General features: G+C 25.7%; 1 protein-coding gene across 11 annotated transcripts in view; it reads right to left on the reverse strand.

The window, feature by feature from the left end:
- The window catches only part of LOC107441504 (cell adhesion molecule Dscam1), a 434,487-nt gene that overhangs the window by 338,963 nt on the left and 74,668 nt on the right, over window positions 1-20,856 (reverse strand). For all 11 annotated transcript variants that reach the window (XR_015429993.1, XR_015429992.1, XR_015429995.1 and 8 more), the window contains exon 3: window positions 5,914-6,075. Coding sequence is in view for 7 of the 11 variants with exons in the window: in XM_087154077.1 (XP_087010203.1) it covers window positions 5,914-6,075 (162 nt within the window). In the remaining 4 variants the exon portion in view is untranslated. The remainder of the gene's footprint in view (window positions 1-5,913; window positions 6,076-20,856) is intronic.

The raw sequence follows: 20,856 nt of genomic DNA on the forward strand, positions 1-20,856 counted from the left end.
TTCAAGAGGAATTAAATCTCTCAACTTGGGAAATTTAGCATCAGCATTTTAAAACGTAAACAAGGTTTCGTGTTTAAAACAACTTTTTTTTTACCTTTCTTGAATTTACTGCTTCCGCCCTATTTCAAACTATTCACAAAACTTCGAATAATTTGCTAAATATATATCTCATCCCCGCTCTAGGGAAAATTGTCGTCTGCTTTAAAAGAACGATGAGACAACCATCTTTAAAGGGGCGTTGATGTTAATTATTCAGCTCACGCAAGTTCAGGCTTATCCACGAAACGTTTCTCATTATTAGGTATTTCAGTGTTTCCAAACTTTTAACACATTAATGTGTTACACATTGTTTGGCATTTAGGAAATTTAACACTGTACAGAAAGCATGTTCTTTTTATGCATTTTTAAAAACGTGGTTTACGTTTCATCACTCGAATATAATTATTCATTGCTGTCAACTTTCCTTTGTTCAAGAATTTTGAACTTAAAATACGTTGAATTAAGGGTATTCTATTTAGGTGTTTCCTGAATAGCACCTTGAATTTTAGTCTAAAAGTTTGCTCTTTCAGTTTTGAAAGAAAATGTTAAAGAGAATGAATAATTCTCTATTTTTATGAATAATTGCGAATTTTTCTGAATCATCATGAATAATTAATTTTTATGAATATGGATTTTTATCTGAATTTTTATGAATAATTTTGTTTATTTTTTAAATATTATTATTCTGTTCTGTCGAATTCCTCGTTCAAAAGATTGTCTCATTTTAAATATGGTAATTAAAAGGAGGAGGGATAATGTATTTTATTTAGGGGATGCTTCCTCAAGAGCAGCTAGATTTTTAGATTAGAAATTCGCACTTTTCGATTTTAATGCAAAACGCTGGTTAAAAAGAATGAATTACTCTCTGTTTATATAAAAATTGCGAATTTTTATGAATAGACATGAATAATTAATTTTCAAGAATATAGATTTTTATATTACTTATGATTAATTACATTAATTTATTAAAGATAATAGTTCATTTCTGTCAAATTTCTTTTTACTGGAATATGTCACTGCATAAACTTTAAATAAGGGGAATTAAAGGTAGAGAGAATGTTATTTTTAAGAATGTAATTACACCGAAGAGCCATTACATTATGACCACCCTGCTAATAACATGTAGGACCACCTGTAGCCCTCAAAACTGCGAGCACCCGCCGTGTCATTGATTCCACAAAGTGCTGATAGGTAGTCTGAGGTATCTGGTACCAAGCGCTCATCAACTGGTCCTGCAATTCTCTCGCATTGCGAGGGGGTAGCGTGGCAGCATGAAGTAGGACCCCAAATCCTCTATTGGATTACGGTCAGGTGAATTTGGGGGCCAAGACATGACTTGAAACTCACCGGAATGTTCCTCGAACCAATCCATGACGATTCGACCCTTATGACATGGTGCATTATCCTGTTGGTAAACACCATCCCCCACAGGAAAAACTGTTGCCATGAATGGGTGAACCTGGTCTGCAACTATGTTCAAGTAGCTTACAGACGTCAGGGATTGTTCGATGAGGATTATGGGTCCTAATGTGCCCCATGAAAACATTTTTCCTGGGCGAGAAGCCCTGAAAACCTGGGCGAGACCATTGTTATAGATGGAGGTTAGTCATAATGTAATGGCTCTTCGGTGTATATGAATAGATATATTATTGTTATTCATATAAATGGTATTTTATTTATTATTTTATTATTAGGTATTTTATTTAGGTGTAGTTTCCTCAACAGCAATTAGAATTTTAGAGCAAAGTTTGTTCTTTAAGTTTTTGAGGAAAACGCTTGTTAAAGAGAAGGGATGATTATCTATTTACTTTTAGTTATTGACTCTTTTATTCATGTTCTTTCGATATTTTTATTTATTTGTATTCAGGAAGATTCTGTTTAAATTGCATAAAATACGCATTATTCACTTATATTTGTTAAATGACTTTTTGTCGACGTTTCATGAATTACATTTTCTTTTTATATTTGAGCTGGAAAATAATGTTTGAAGGAAATCAAATACATCCTATATACTTACAGTTATTGAAGAGCTTTTTTGTCAATGTGTATTTCAACTATTTACTTTCATTTAGGCTTTTTTTTATTAGCAATACGATTTTCTGGCTCAATTTTACCTTAGATAAACATTTCCAAGATAAATATTATGTTTTTATAACTTTTCGTATCAATTTTACAGTAAACAAAAATCAAGCTTTTTATAAGCTTTTTAAAAGCTTCCTGTTTTATCATCCGACTATAGTTATTCATTGTTTGCCTTTCTTCTGCTAAAAACTTTTTAGCTTTAAATAAGTTATGAATTTTAGGTAAAAAGAAACAATATTTTAAAGCTTCCTGTTTTATCATCCGACTATAGTTATTCATTGTTTTCCTTTCTTCTGGTAAAAACTTTTTAGCTTTAAATAAGTAATGAATTTTAGGTAGAAAGAAACAATATTTTAAAGCTTCCTGTTTTATCATCCGACTATAGTTATTAATTGTTTTCCTTTCTTCTGCTAAAAACTTTTTAGCTTTAAATAAGTTATGAATTTTAGGTAGAAAGAAACAATATTTTATCATATGATATTTCTCTTGATCTTTCCTGTCTTTACTCCTTTGGTTTCCAATAAAAAAGCTTATAAAAGAGAAAGAACACGGTCAGTCTATCTTTAATCCATTTCTTTTTTTTAATTAGCTCCGAACTTTATACCGAATTGATTTAATTTAAGTTAAACAAGCCAAAATAAATGTAATATTTCTTCTTTATTATAGTTTTGTAAAGGTAGGTCAGTATTTAAATTTTTTATATGAACGCAGTATTTTATTCAGTTGTGTTTATTTAGTTCAGTTTATTCAGTTAAATTTATTAAGTTTTGTCTGCATCTCCGGTTTTTCCATGAAGTGAAAGGAAGATTTTCCATGATTTTTAGATCTTCCATGAAATGAAGGGTTAGATGGATGGAAAATACTCTTTTTTCTATTACTGGTATCAAATAATTTTTTTTCTGCTTTTTTTACTTTTAAAATTTTCTCGGGATTACTTTTCACATTTTTCCTAGTTAATTCTGGTTAAAAAAAAAACTAAATACTGTCTATTCTTTTATAGTCAATAAATGAGTTTTTTGTTTAAGCTAATTCTCATATTTTCTACGGTTCACTTCTGTTTACTTTTCACAACATTTTTAGGATAATAAAAAGTAGGGCCTAATTCGTAAATGTCCAATTAGAACATAGAGTCGAAACTTTTTTCTTAATGGAAGAATTTCCATCTTTTCATAAGTTCAATTACAAGTAGGAAAAAATTAAAATATTACATTCAGGTTATGCTTTCGGTAGCATTCATGCTTTTTCTCTAGATTTTTTAAAGAAATACTAGATGAAAATACGTAAAATACTTTATAGTTACTTACTGTTCTTGACTGATATTTTTATTCAAGTTACACAGTCTTAATTTGAATATATATTAATAATGAAAAATTATGAATAATTAAAAATTATTAGTAATTAAAATTTATTAATAATTAAAAATTATTAATAATTAAAAATTATGAATTATTAAAAATTATTAGTAATGAAAATTTATTAATAATTAAAAATTATTAATAATTAAAAATTATTAATAATTAAAAATTATTAATAATTAAAAATTATTAATAATTAAAAATTATTAATAATTAAAAATTATTAATAAATATTTCTCTGAATTTATCTCACTTAAATAAAGTTTAGCAGTAAAATAAATGAAAGTTTAAATTTGTGAATAAAACTCAAACAGTATTAAAAAAAATAATAAAATTTAAATATACTTTCAATCCCTCCATTACTACAGCTAAGCATTTTCTGTAACGTCGAAACACAGAAATTTTATGTTTACATTTATTATACGTTTTTACACTGAAGAGGATGTTCCGTTATGGTACTAAAGCATACTTATGTCTCTTTATGTGCTCTAGTCACGTCATTTTCCCTTCATATTTACTCCTCATAGTAAATATGTTAATTCTAATTATGAACTTGATAACGACAAATATTCCAATCAATAAATAGTGTTATGGAAAATAAGCATTAACTTGTCAAAAAATTTGAGCATATTAGTAGCATTTACCTAGGAGCAAATTAATGAAGCTACATAGGGTAAATGAAAATGATATTTGCACATATAATATTTTTTCTTGGTTATAGATGTAAAACCTACGGAAAGTGTACTTAATATTTTATCTACATTATATATTCCTTGTAAATTTAATAATCTAAAAACATGATTTTTTGGATTAAAAATTAGCGAAAATAAATTTCTAATAAATCAGTTTTTTAATAAATCATTTGTTTTAGTCATTTTCACATATTTATCTTTTCCTTCAAATTATACCATGCACAGAGAAAGAAACGTATGGTCAAATCTATCAGAATATGGTTACTGTGCTTTTGTTTATATAGGAACACCAAAAGAAGCTCGGTAATTTTAACTGCAGCGATTTTGTAATGATTTTGGTAAAATTAATAGTAGTGTTTTATGATATGAGATATAAAATTTGTTAAAGGGGTACATTTTGGTAATTTTATCACAATATTTAGGAGCAGCTTAAAACCATTTGTTTTTTTTTCTTCTTCCAGTTTTGTATTTTTATTAAACTGTAATTTTAATTGTGGTAATAAGGACTATAATTTTCAAAACAGAAGTCCCGATAAGCCCTTATCATACGAACAAATAAATTTACCTAATGCGTGGTTTAAATACCGTATATTTTGTTTTTTTGGTAGTAACCAGAAATATGTATTTAATTAATAGGGAATGTCATTACCATACAACGAGGTAATTTCACCAGATTTTTTTTCCGCGTGTGCTTAGTGCTATTAAATAAAAATATCGAAATTTGCAAGAAATTCTTTTCTTAATTAATTACCAAATAAATATTTATAGTTACCATTACAGTTCATTCGTAATAGTTCAACATAATCTCATATATTTTCAATATTATTATTAAGACAAATTTCAAACTTACATTTTATAGGATAAAGATATCAATTTGTTACGAGGAATAACCTTTTTCAGAAAATTGCTGTTGATTAACTCCCACATCGATAAAAAAACATTCTTAAGCCGGATTAACTCAATCAATCAGTTTATTCTTGCTTGATCCATCCATAAACTTTACTTATCATTTTCTTAAGCCAAACAAGTTTCTTGTATAAAAATACATTTTATTTCATTATTATTTCTGTTTAATTCATTTAATGAATTTACAAGAGTTTGCACTTACTAATTTTGTAAGTAATACACATTCAATTTAAAAGGATTTATTTTCAGATAATTTAATTAGTTTGTTTAAGTTAATTATATTTTTAAACTTATAACAAATTCAATTAGTCAAGCAAAATTTGATTATTGGATTTGTTTATGTACTCAAAAAGCTCCATCTATTATCTTCACTAAATAACTTGCCCCATTTTTTGTTACAAGAATTAAAACTGAATAAAGAATTATCTAAATATTTAAGTTGTGTTTTTATTAAAATGAACAAACATTTAATATACACATTTATTAGTTTGAGTATGGTAGATTTAAAAAAAAATTCGATTAATTATTTACATTATTGTATGTATTAAAAACATTTTCATTTTCCTCTCAATAGAAAAGGAAAGTGAAAAAAAAAATAATTAATTACAGATGTAAGAAAGAAAATAGTCTTGAACAACTTTTTCCCTGGGCAAACATTTTGCATTTTTATAGAACTATTTACAGCATTGAAACACATTTGCACGACGTTAAAAGGGTTTTATTTATGCTCCTTAGGGCGTTTTCTGTGCTATTTTTATTATTAATTAATTTGGTAATTATTTAAGTCATTATTAGGTAACTATTTAAGTCACTATATTAAAAAATAAAACTAGAGTTACCATGATCATCATGAGCGAGAATTGTTAATCCATCGTCTGTCAACCAAGCTGATACTTGCACGTAGCTTGAAACGGATGAGGGCACGTGGCACCTTATGAGGGCAGTATTCTGAGTCGGAACAGTGCTGTCTTGCACACTTATTTCATACACTTCTTTAATAACTGCAAGAAAAAGAATTAATATATAAATTGAAGACAGCCCATAATTTCTTTTTGGTAAAATACATGTTCATCATGTCGCACAAAAAAAACGGAAGTAATATAATTGTCACAATTTGCGTATTTACCTTTATGCTGACTAAAGTCAAAGAAAATCATCAAAGAATTTTTTTGAATAATATTAAGAAAATTAGTTTAATATTATTAAAAATAATATTAAGCTGTTTTCTTAAAAAATAGCTTTATTAAAACAAATTAATAAATTATATTCCATTGTTAGTGAAAAATAGCATGTAAATTTATAATTTTTTATTTAGAATATAATTTATTTGTATATTTTAGATTTGGTGTTTGGTTCGCTTTAGAGGAGTTTTGGCCTTCTTTAGAAAGAAAGTAAAAATTCAACTTGCAATTAATTTTTGAGAAATACATTCTGTGTTCGTATAAAAGTATAATTATTAGGAACGAATAATAGCATACATTTAAAAAAAATGTAAAAATTGTAGTAAAAATCATTAAATAATACTAAACAGTATTAATGATTGGTAAGTAAAAATGACAAAATTGAGCTCATGGTGCCTTATTATGTTGCATCATTGTTCAATTACATAGTTGTATTATATATCCCTGACTTTGAGTTCCTGTTTTGATTTGAATATTCAAGCAATAATTGTTTAGTTTTAAAGAATAGCTCAAATAACCTGCATAAAATGAGTAAAGAATTATAAAAAAATACCAAATTATGTTCTATTGCAATACTTCAAAACCTAATATTTTAGCTAAGAAGATAATTTTTTTTAATTCAGGCAGCATCGATCACTGGCGATAATTCCTTGCATGTCTAATAAAAATAGAGGTTTCTTTAAAAAGAAAAACAGAAAAATTATTATCTTACAGAAAATAGCATTTTGGTACAGATCCACCTTAGTTTTGTTTTGAAATGTATATAATATAGCGCTTCTTTTTCTAACTACTGTATCTTAACTACTACATTACCGCGTTATCAAACACTTTCTTGAGCACAGATCAGGAAAACTTTAAATGGTCAACGAGATAAATGATAGGAATTAAATAAATATTCCAATTGCTGTAAAAATGTTTGCCGTAGGCAAAATAGATTATATACATGCCACACTCAGGGGGGGGGGGCTAGTACTTTTTGCCACAATTTCATACATAATTTTTTACAGTGTACTGCTATCAACCACAAATACTGAATTTTGAATGTCTTCACTAGGGGGAGAAAATATTTGCACTGGTTTGAGGGACATGTAGTTCAAGGTACTACGTTTCTCCAATATTTTGTAACAATTAAAACACTATGAGATTGGATATAGCATATTTATGAAGAAATGTATAGAAGTCTGTGATATTTTTATACACATAAAATTCAACATAGTTTTTAATATCTTAACATTCAGAATATGAAATTCCTATTACATCTGTCCTTTTCTGGCTTTTATTAAAGTCGCATACAGTATTTTTTTGATCATTTTATTTATATTTGATTCAAAACTGGAGAATTCAGTTTCTTCAAAAACATTGAAAAAGCTTTATACTCTCAATACTTCTATCATTTTTATTTCAATATATACTCCTCGAATATTGAAATAGAAATGATAAAATCTTTCTCGGTTTTTTGTCACTGCCATCGTGTGAGGGATATAAAATTCCTTTTTATTCATGTGGCAGTTTTTTTTTTGCACTAAAAAGAACATGGTTACTGCATTTGAAAAATTAAAGTCTCACCCCTAAACTGTGTGGTGGTAAAAATAAAATTTAAAAATAATGATGTTTAATGTACCTTTTTTAAAGCGAATATTTATTTAATTTGGTGTAAATAATAAATGCTTATAAAGTAGTAAGTCACGCACAGAAATTTAGGGGAAACTATGTTCAAATTTATAATTAAATTTTAAGTTTATGAAGTTCAACTTTAATTAGTTTAAATTTATTAAGTTTAAATATATAATATGTTTTTCGTAAAAATACCTTCTTATAGTGCCGTTATGCAAATAAAAATATTACAGTTTACTAAACATGTCCCTTTGTGTACTTATTAAGTTGTTAAGAATTGTATTAAAACAAAATACTAAAATAAATTGCCTGTATTATTTTTTAATATGTTATTATGTATTCAATTATTAGCTATCTTGAAAATATTTTAAAATGTTCATTTCATGTGGCAGTTTCATATGTGGTTCCTTTTTACTCATGTGGTAGTTTTTTTGCACTAAAAAGAATATGGTTACAGCATTTGAAAAATTAAAGTCATACCAAAACTGTGTGTTGGTAAAAATAAAAAATAAAATTTAAAAATAATGATGTTTAATGCACCTTTTTTAATGAGAATATTTTTTTTATTTGTTGTGAAAAAATAAATTGCCTGCAATTATTTTTAATATATTATTAGGCATTCAATTATTGGCTATCTTGAAAATATTTTAAAATGCTCATTTGGCTTTTATGTCTGAGTTTTTAAAATATTGAGGGATTTTAAATTTCCAGTTAATAGACTAAGGCAATATTAACCATATGAATATCTATTTATAAATAATAAAAATACAGTCTGTAATTATTTTGTAACACTTATTGATAACTGTTTAAATTAATTTTCGAATTTCAATACATTTTATAATAGAACTATATTCTATTACAATTGCCGTACTGTACGGCAATGCCATTTCTGGAAAAAATTCTTTGACAACAAGAACAATAGCCAAATTTTACTCAAGATTTAGACATTTTTCTCCTGGTTTTTAAGTTCAAACTTCTGAAAAGAATGTCAATAAAATCATACATGGCAATAAAACCGTATATTTTAATCTTAACCATATTGAAAGTGAGTAATATTTCTTCAAAAAATAGAATGAAAATTGATTTATATAAAATTAAAGAATTAAAATTGATTTATATTTTTTTGCAATTTAATAACATTCGTAATTATTGGAGAAAAATTATAAATAATAAAAATACAGTCTGTAATTATTTTGTAACACTTATTGATAACTGTTTAAATTAATTTTCGAATTTCAATACATTTTATAATATACTCAGAGAACTATATTCTATTACAATTGCCGTACTGTACGGCAATGCCATTTCTGGAAAAAATTCTTTGACAACAAGAACAATAGCCAAATTTTACTCAAGATTTAGACATTTTTCTCCTGGTTTTTAAGTTCAAACTTCTGAAAAGAATGTCAATAAAATCATACATGGCAATAAAACCGTATATTTTAATCTTAACCATATTGAAAGTGAGTAATATTTCTTCAAAAAATAGAATGAAAATTGATTTATATAAAATTAAAGAATTAAAATTGATTTATATTTTTTTGCAATTTAATAACATTCGTAATTATTGGAGAAAAATTATGCAAATTTGTTTTCTTTTTTAAAAGATATGCCCAGTAAATTCTTGATTTTATAAAATGGAAAACATGATTTGATCAAAAGATGGTTTTAATGCATGTTGATATTAGAGCATTTTCGTTCTTGCTGATTTAATTTCAAAAGCGGCTGATTTTATAATCCAGTGAATGCAACATTGTCCCTTGCTGTACTTAATACGATAGTAGTTTTTGATATTTTTAATTTTCAAATAGTTTGTTCTCTTTCGATGCAATTTTTACATTTTTAATTTTCAGCTGTGTTGATTTCTATAAATAGATACATGCTTATAAAATAATAATTTTCTAAGCACACCTTTATATGTAATGATGGATTTTATATAATGATAATTCTAAATATTATTAAAATATACTTATTATTTACGATTCCAAAGTAGGAATTAAACTTTTCAATTATATTTTCAAATTGCTACTTATACATACGTTTATATGATTTATTTTCTGTATTACACTTAAACAATGCATAAAAATTGTTATAAATAATAAATAAAGAATAATTGAACTACTTTATTCACATTCAATGAAATCAAATAAATATAAAATATATGAGTGCACACTTCACTAAATAGCTTGTGAAACGAGTGTTCGAAAAACTAACAGTTCCTTTCAGAAAAATACATTCCCCTTTTAAGTAGAAGTAATTCCATAAAAAAATGTCATATTTCAAACTTCGATTCCTGGTTGTTTTTTGTATAAGTTATATTCAACACTTTCAAGAAGAGTTTTTAAAAACAGCTTACAAAATATCTTCCAATAATTTAGCAGGAGAGATGAAGTAAAAAAGCAAAGCTCGTTTTGTGCTCTCTTCTTTTTATCGCTTTCAGTAGTATTTCTTAGGTTTTTTTTCTTCTATAAAAATTTTGTGGCAAGGTGTTCGAGCACTGATATCTAAGCTGAGCAGGCGACATATTCGAACCGCATATAATAATCCATATCTCTCTTTTTTCTAAAAAGGAGGCTATGGACAGTTATCGCCCCATAGCAGCTCACTCAGCACCACCCTGCCTTGCCTTACTCCTGACCCTTTTAGGACACCTCTTTTTCCCTGCAGCATCGTTTTCTTCTGGTTCAGTACACTTGGATAGATGTACTGGGGTTATGTTTGAGGGACTATGGCAGAAGTGAAGATGTTCGATTTATAGGACTTGTGACAAGATGAAATATTATGTTGATAGGATAGGATTTAATTTTTTTTGCATGCTAGGAGAACTATTTTAAACATACATTAAACATTTTTTTTTCTGCTCAACGAAAATATTTTACACTATAGAAAGTCAAAAGTAGGCAAAACGAGGTGTTAAATTCACTGTAAAAAATACGGTAAAAAGTAATGGTACTCAGATCGACAGTATTTTTTACCATGAAATACAATTTTACCGGGAACGTGTCATGGAAAAAGATATCTAATATACCGTAAATTTTACGGTGCCGTAATATTACTGAATCACTCAGATTAAATAAATATTCCTTAAAAAATTACTATGTATTTAAAGAACTATTTTAAATCTATTGTAATTCTTGAAGTCTATTGTATTAATTCTTAAAATCTATTGTAATTCTCTCGTCAAAAGATGACTAAACTAGGTCGTAAATTCACTGTAGGAAATTCCGGATCAAATTACGGTAAAAAGTAACGGCATTCTAGAGGTCAGTATTTTTTACTGTAAAATCCATTTTTACCGATACGTGTTATGGAACAAGAAAATCAAATATGCCATACATTTTACAGTAATATCTCTGTACCAGAAAATTACTGAATCACTCAATTTAAATAAATATTACTTTAAAAATTATTGCATAATATTTTTATTTAAAAATGGATTTCTTGGATAATGTATTATTCTTACACGTTAATGTATTACACGGATAATGTATTACACGTTAATGTATTATTCTTGATATAATTAAATTGCGAATGCGGTGTAGTATCTTACTGAGCAGTTGAAAGTTTTTAAAAAATTAATTATTGTCTTAAATTCTATTCCAGTATGTATTTTTATATATTTATGTTAAAAGCACATCCTATTTCAGTACAAATAAAACTTATTCAGTAAAAAAAAATCTGAATTACTAAAAGAACTTATTATGTATTTTCTTAATGCAGGTACATTTTACAATATTTATTAGCCAAAACATTTTGCAATATTTATTTAAGTAAATATTGTAAATTTCACTTACAAATTCAAATAATCTAATTTCTAATGATATAAATAAGGGTAATAATCTAAATAATAATTTTTAAGAAACCTTAAATGTTAATTTAAAATTATAAATTAATGTTGCATATTTTTCAGAAAATGTTGTTAATATTAAAAATGAATCGGAGTAAATTCTGAAATAAATATCATTTTTAAACTTGCATTTAATATTATTTGTAGAAAAATATAATGCTTTTATTCATCTGTTGTTAAAACACATTAAATATTAAATTACAGTCAGTGTTTTAAAATAAACAGAAAAACACAGTAATTATTATAAAATGATAGTAAGTTCAAAAAGGTTTGTTTTTATAAAATAAGTAAAAGCTATTGTCTTCATAAATTTTAAATGAAGAAAAATTAAAGAAGAGAAGTTAAAGAAAGATTTTAGATAAAAATAAAAATAAATAATGCATTTTGCAAATTTTATTCGATTGTTCCTTTTAAAAACATAAATATAGTAACTAGGAGAATATTTGTTTCCGTTATTTCTAAATGTTAAAAATAAATAATATTAAAAATTAATTCCGTATGAAATTTGATAAAAGTTATTTTTATACAACAATACTTAATAAAATTTTACTCCAAAATCAAAAAGATTAACTCAAAGATTGGTATATAAATCTACACTTAAAACGAAATTTAAATTAGGAATTTACTTTTTTATCAAAAATATTTATAATTTGATCATTATAAATTTTTATTACAGAAAATCTTACAAATTCCCCATTACTTCAGTAGAAAAAGATGATTTTATTCCGGTATATTGTCATATGAGATAAATCTTTATGCTCAAAAAGTCAATTTAATTTCCATAGCACGATTTCGCTTTTATTAAATTTGTTTCTGTGAACTTCCTCTAAAATAAGTAAGCCTTTTGAGTGAAAAGAAAAAAAAGTTTAAAACTCAAACATATTTCTAAAAAGATTTTATGAAATTTATCATTTTTACGTGTTTTGTTTCACAACAGCAGATAGCAAAAAATAAAAAAAAGGTTGCAAATATTACTCTTTGTAAAATAGTTTTTTGTGACTTTTCTGTCGCCAAGGAAGATAAATATTTTCACAAAGCTGTCTTTCACATAAATTAGATTTACTCTCGCATTCCTAACCTCTAAAAATAGTGAATTCATTTTCTTATTTCTAGAAAACAAGCTACACAGCATTAAATGATTTGACAAGAACTTCATATATAAAGTATAGGTTGATTGCTGATGAAATTTACGTATTTAGAATTTTACACAGCGAAAAAAACTATCTAGTAAAATTACCGTTATAGCATTTCAGGTTAAACAAAACTATGATTCTGGTTAATAAATCCAAAATATACGGTAACCAAATCCTCCTTTAGGTAATATTTTCGTTTACATGGTAGCGGTTTATCGAAAATTCTGGTTTTTAAAACTATAGTTTTTATTACCAGACATTTAGTAAACAATACTAAACTGAAAAATAAATATAACCGAATAAATTTCCTATAGCATAAGAAAAAACGTAATGTATCAGCAATACTTATTACAAAACTCCAATACGTTTCTTAAATTATTTGCAAAAGTTTAAAAAAAAACTATAATTTCGGTCAATAAAACCAAAATATAAGGTATACAAATCATTCATTTTCCATTTCTGTGTTAATGGTTTACCGAAAATTCTGGTTTTCAAAGTTTTTATTTACAAACATTTAGTAAACAATGGTAAAATAAAAGGTAAATTTAACTGAATAAATCCGATATAGCAAAAGATTGCAGATAATGTATCAGCAACATTTATTACAAAACTCCAAAAGGCATATAAATTATTAGAATAATTTAGAATTTTACACAGATAAAAAAGTACCTAGTAAAATTACCGTAATAGCATTTCAGGTTAAAAAAAACTATGATTCTGGTTAATAAATCAAAAATATACGGTTACCAAATCCTTCATTAGGTAATTTTTTCATTTACATGGTAACGAATTATCGAAAATTCTGGTTTTTAAAATTATAGTTTTTATTACCAGACATTTAGTAAAAAATTCTAAACAGAAAAATAAATATAACCGAATAAATTCAATATAGAATAAGATAAAAGGTAATGTATCAGCAATATTTATTGCAAAACTCCAATACGGTACTTAAATTATTTACAAAAGTTTTAAAAAAAACTATATTTTCGGTCAATAAAGCAAAAATGTAAGGTGTCCAAATCATTCATTTTCCATTTCTGTGTTAACGGTTTACCGAAAATTCTGGTTTTCAAAATTATACTTTTTATTGCCAGACATTTAGTAAACAATGCTAAACTAAAAGGTAAATTTAACCGAATAAATCTGATATAGGAAAAGGTTACAGATAATGCATCAGCAGCATTTGTTACAAAACTCCAATAAAGCGTATAATTTTTTAGAAAATGAATTATGCAAGCTTGAAAAGATGTTAATTAGCCAGTAATTATGATTAAAAGTTTAAAAAATGACGAAAAAAAGACAAAAAAAGAGGTTATTTAGTTCGAAAATATTGTTATCCTACAAAAATTTATTTTTTCGGCAATATATGTTTTAACTCGCAATATGCACGTATATTTTTATGTTTGTAGAAATTGACTTCCTAGCAAGCACATTTTTGTTTTAGATCTACTAGATGTGAATTTGGTTTATAATTTTTAAATCAGTTAGCCCTACAGAAACCGATACTCGGATATACCTATGCTTAAATTCAATCTAATATTTTGATTATAACTAAATTTGTCCTGTGCTTTAGTAAGACCAACAAAATGACCATCATGTAGTTGTTGATGGCTGTCAAGGAAAATTAGTGTATACGTCATATAAACCATGACAAAAGGAAATATACAAAAAAAAAAATTAATTTTGACCCATAGATATTACTTTTTATTTACAACACAAAAAACGTTAAACAAGTTTCGGACAAATTTAAGGCTAATCTTTCTGTTCTTCAATTTCCATTACATTTACTTCTATTTGTATGTTTCTACAGGTTTTCGTTCTATTCTGTTCATATACTTTGTATCCCTCTTTCTTATCCAGCATATGATTTAATAAATTTCTATCTCAGACCAGTTTAATCTCGATATCATTAAACCAGTTTCCCATCGTTGATTAATCAATCATCACGTATTTGTGGAGACTGAGGAAGACTGAACAGTCTGCGATAAAACTAGTGAGATCAGAAAGTGGCTTACAAAAAAATACAAAATCTTACATAACACGTCAAGTTCTTGCAATACTATTTCCTCAAATCCTTCGCCCTCCAGTTGAACTCGCCTTATCACGTTTTGAGCAAATGTTCAGCGAAAATTAAAAGATTTTTCACACTAGCTACGATTAAATTAAGTGTTGCTTTTGTAATTTTTTTTTATCTTAATGTCAGCGTTTACTCACCTGATGGTATATGTTAGAACAACTTTTTTGAAGTTGTTTTTTGGCCATGGTTCGTATATTTATTGTAATATTTTTGACATCCATCCAGCTTAATAGGCTGTGTTGGTTCTAAACATCAACTTTAAGCTTTTCTCATTTATTTTGAGTGATGCCATATTAATTTAAAGTCATACATATGGAAAACTCTAAACACTTTATTTCTGGTAAAAAAATTTGCATGCGGTATACATGGATAATTTCTTTTTCAATACACTTAGATATCAGTTATATTTTTACTCACATAATACTTTTTTGTATTCTAATATTGCAAATGTCACTCTGTAAAAAATACATTTACAGTACAGTACTTGTTACTTAAGAGTAGAGGAATGTTGTTTAAGTTGATAAGTGCAGTTATTTTAACAAAATTTTTATAAAATAACGATATCAGCAGTACCGTCAGTAGCGAGATAATTATCCGGGTGATTAGTCTTAACTCGGATTTGGATCTAGGTTACCCTATTTGAGAGTGAACTCTTTACTGTCTGAGCTACCACAACTGGAATGGATGAGCAAAAAGAAAAATAATCTTAAACTGTCTTTATCTTAAAAGTCTTAGTTACTGAAATAATCTTTGAATGTAAAAGCGTCTAAAACCGTAATGACCGTTTAAAAATGTCTGGGCCATCCAACTTATCAAAAAATATATCTGAAGAAATACAACAATCAAGTAAAATATAAAATTTGCAATACAATCAAAATCGAGGTTACATTTATAATAAGCTCAAAACCATTAAGTAATTGCTAAAAAAATACGAAAAGGAATAGAAAGAAATAATACAATGATTTGAGAGAAGGTAGAATTTGAACAAGCAGTTTTAATCTGTTTATGATTAGGATGAAAAGCAGAGAAAAACCATTTTGTCAATAAAACAGCTTTAAGCTTTCAAATATGCAGTAAAAGTTTGCAAAATTAACTGGAATTTTTTAAAAAATATTAGCACCATAGAAATATAGACAATTTAGTTTCTTCCTTGTTTTAATAATTAAATTAAATATTTGTGAGAGAAGTTTTCTTCACACTTTTTTTACTGAAAAGATAGTTTATTAAATTTTATTTATTAACCTTACGCTATATAGAGAATGATTTTAATAATTACAAACTTATACCCATTATACTTCATATTTCATTGCGTATTTTGGAAAATATTTTCGATAATATTTCCAATAACTTATAATTATATTTTTAAATAAATAATTTACTGTGGAGTAATAATTTACCAGAAGTTCAATGTTCATAAATCAATTACATCAACATAAACTTCATAAATGTGATTTTAACTTCCGTAGTTTCAAATGGTTATAATTTCAAATAAACGTCTAACTTAGAACTGGAAACCTCTAAAGCACATTTCTAAGTATTTATCCATTAAGTTACCTATGAAACATTACTATGAGTAGAAACGTCGAATTTGCGTGACAAGAGAATACGTCTGTATCGATTTATAAAACAGGAGCAAGACTTCCTGCCAGCCTTTTACACTTCCCGTCTTTTAAAGCCTAGTACTTTTCCGGAAATTGCAACTCGATAATGTAGATTAACGTACTTATTGTACAAAGTATTTTATTTTTCTTGACACGCAGTTCTTTGCAACAATCGTTTTTCAGATCGAAAAGTTTCTAAATCAATTATTTCTTCTTAACGGAATAACTTATTTCAGACACCCCTTGTGGCTTAAATGACATATTTGTCAAATTTACAGCTTAGAAACTTGTTATTTTCTCTGAAACTTTCTTATTTCTAACTATGTTTATATACGTGTTTTAGATTTAAATATGCAGCTCGCTGAAGTAATGAAGTAAAATTTTATGTTATTTGGAAGAGTTAATTGCATTTTTTTGTGAATGAAGAAATGGTTTATAAATTAATTCTGACAAGCAGCTTAAAATAGGTAAAAATTAACTTTTAATCTACGAAGGAATTTGAGTTAAAGATTTAAATATATATATATATATATATATATATATATATATATATATATATATATATATATATATATATATATATATATATATATATATATATATATATATATATATATATATATATATATATATATATATATATATATATATATATATATATATATATATATATATATATATATATAAATATATATATATATATATATATATATATATATATATATATATATATATATATATATATATATATATATATATATATATATATAAAAATAAAATAATGTAGAAATGCTAATAAATATGCTACTTCGAAATAAATAATTTTCACTTTGAAAACAAAAACAAAAAAAAATGAAAAGGCATAATCTCTTCATCATCTCACACGATTATATTAGGAACCTATTCACCATAATTATGATATTTACTATATAATTAATATATATTGTTAATTTATTTACTATATTTACTATAATTTATTTATTTAAAAATTTTAACATAATTCAAAGCATGAAATATAATAAATCTCTGGGTAGAACTGGATTTAATTATTGTCATATTCTCAAAAATGTCGGGAAAATTAATGTATCTGATTATGAATGTTACTGCGAAGACGAGAAATATTTTGTTGCTAAACATATTAAACATATTATTACTGTTAATTTAAATGCTGCAGAAAACTTAAAACTTAAGAATTTAATGATAAGGGCACAAAATTTAGAAAACAATTCTAAAAATACTTTCCTAATGATCTCAATAGTTTTGGTTTAAAGATATCAAATTGATTATCTTTACCCTTATATATGTAAACAGAATGGAAATAAGCTGTTTATATTTACTTTTAAAACTTTGTTTTGAATAATAAAGAAAACTTAAATAAGAGTAACAATTCAAAAATTTTTTTTCTAAAATTGTTTGATCAATTAAGCAACTGCAAAAAGAAAAGAAATTAAAAAATTGCACAAAAAATTTATACATTTACTAAAAACTTCTTGGTTAATTTATATTTTTAACACGTCAAATCTAATTCGGACAAATACGTGGCTAAGAAAATGGGAAAAAATGGGAAATCATGTTTCTCTCTCTCTCTCTTTTCGTTTCCTTTCTCAAAATAAAAGTTTATTTTCTAAAGTCCATAAAATTTTTAAATTAAATATCAACCTTATTATTTATAAACTTCTTCAGATTATCCAGTATAATATTATTACCTTGTGTACATCCGTTTTTGAGACAATCTTTGGTAACTCACAAATCAAACGGGCTTCAGTACTGCAGTAAGAACGCGCCATAAAACAAAATCTTCGATATAAGCTTTTAGCTCCATTTGCGCTTTTGTTTACATATTTTGTAAACGGGCAATCTTAACATATTTTAAATCATTCTTGAAAGTATCCAACACACAAAAGTTCATTTGAATTCACTACTCGCATAAGAGATTTGCTTTGTGTTTTGTTCTGTTTTTTCTTGACAATTTCTTTTCAGATTTTACGTGATATATTGTTTACTTAATTTGTTCTGTTTTGCTTCAATTTCTTTGAGTTATCCTCACATTATTGCATTAATATATTTTGCCTTGGCTATATCAGTACAATAATTAAAAGCACTCCTTTTTGCGGTTATTATTTTATGAGCTGATAAAGAGATTATATATTTTAATTAATTTTGTTTCCTGGCATTTTAATATACATTTTTTTAACTTGATTTTTTTTAAAAATTTACGTTATTTTACTTTGATATTTCTTTTTCTTCTTCTCTTTTCATTAATTTTTAACATTTCTCATGTTTTCTCTATATTTTTAACAGATTTTCAAAAAATCAGACTCGAGATTTGTTTTCATATACAAAATTAACAAAATGAATGCGCTCAAAAGCATTTCATGCTACTAATAAATTTGTTTATAGAAGAGTCAAATATACACGAGTCGATGTACGTCTGTAAATAATTAAATTATCTAAAAAAAATACTTGATTTTCGAAATATATAACTTGTTTTTTAAAAGATAAATATTTATAAATTGTTTTAATCCTCTCTCACATTCTCCTCGTATTAAATACAACAAATTAAAACATTTTGAATAAAAGCATATCAGTTCAAATACCTTTTTTTATAAATTCATTCGAGAATTCAAAACAGATTTTGTTCACTAAGATTTTTCAAGCATACTTACTTAAATTTATTTTAAATAAATATTTGTTTAAATCATAAATAATTATTTAAATCTATTTGTATTTTTATAAATATAATATTTTGCGAAAAACTAATTAAATCGTCTCTAAATTTAAATTATTTTCTCTATAGTTAAAAATATTAGTAACTTAAATACTTACAAATGCTTGGCAAAAGTAAAATTGATATTGTTCTGAATTGATTTCAAGTTGCAATTCAATTATTTATTTTAAATAAGTTTTTAGTTGATGCTTAAGTACAGTTTAGATGCTAAAAAGAAAATGGTTTTAGGTGAATCGAAAGTAAATCAAATTGCTATTTACTTTGAATCTGACAAACGAAATTCGTTACGATTTGTCGAACCCAGCGAAATAATAGAAAAAAATTTTGCTTCTTCAATTTTTTTACGTCTATGCGATTATTTTTTTTCTTAATAACGCTTGTTTTCATATATATTATTTCTATGGATGTTGTAAGTTGTAAAATAATATTCTACAAAAATGGAAAAACTCGTTCTTTTTTAATTGTTTATATATAAACACACATTTTAAATAAATAAATAAATAGATATTCTCAAGAGGAACATAAATAAAAACATTTAAAAACTATCGGTTGGATAAATATTCGCACGAAAAATTTTTGTGAATTTCTGTGAATCCCCTTTAATTTTTTTAATCGCATTTTATTCGTAGGAAAAGAGCGAATGAAGTTTTAATGTGATCTAACCTTCCATAAAGTGTTTGATTAAAAATATTTGTTAATTGCAATCTATGTAATCCGTATAAGTTGCATGTTTTGAAAAATAGCAAAAGCCTTACACAGTAAGCCCAACGTAGCATGCGCTATATATGGTATTGTATATGTTGACCATTTTTGATCAACAGCAGTTATGAGATTCCAAAATTTCTCATTCGTTCAAATATCAGAATCTACTATCTACTTGAGGTTTATATGGTGCTTTTCAAGAAATTCAACTCAATCTTACACTCTTTATGCTGTTTCATTACTCAATTTCATTTAATTTTTGTAATTATTATTGCGGATTGTTTATTTATTTTCTTTTTCTAATTTTCCAAATTTTATCTAAATATCTGTTAATACTCAACTCTCATAATATTTGATCTATGTCCATTGATTTACACACAAATGTAATGAATTATTTATGGGCATTGGTTAATGCCCATAAATAATTCATTACTATACTTAATGCAACAATAATTGGTTACTTAATGCAACATGAACATATAATACTAGTCTTTGAAATTCAGAGGTTCTATGCAGTTTACATAAATTTATTCCAGTAATTTACATTTTATGTTTAAAAACATTGATTTTTTTTGCATTTATGTAATAATTTATTTATTTAAACTCTGTGAAATAACAATTTAATCATAATTCAACTACTAAAACATATCTTTTTGGTTGATCTGAAATGAAATTGAATTGACAAAAATATGCTGTTATTAATGGTTTATACTCTGTACACGTTAAACGTGTTTATCAGTTCAGAGATATTTGCATGTTTCTTATCAGAATGACCTAGGTATATTAAACTGCTAAATGGTCCTTTAGGAAATGGGAACAGTTTAATTGTAGTAAAATTTAACCACGTCGTTTTGTATGGCAGGTTGAATTAATTTTAAATGCATTTAAGTCATTAGCAT

The sequence above is a fragment of the Parasteatoda tepidariorum genome, chromosome 10, assembly GCF_982258835.1.
Source record: "Parasteatoda tepidariorum strain Cologne lab strain chromosome 10, Ptep-v5.0, whole genome shotgun sequence".
Classification (NCBI taxonomy): domain Eukaryota; kingdom Metazoa; phylum Arthropoda; class Arachnida; order Araneae; family Theridiidae; genus Parasteatoda; species Parasteatoda tepidariorum.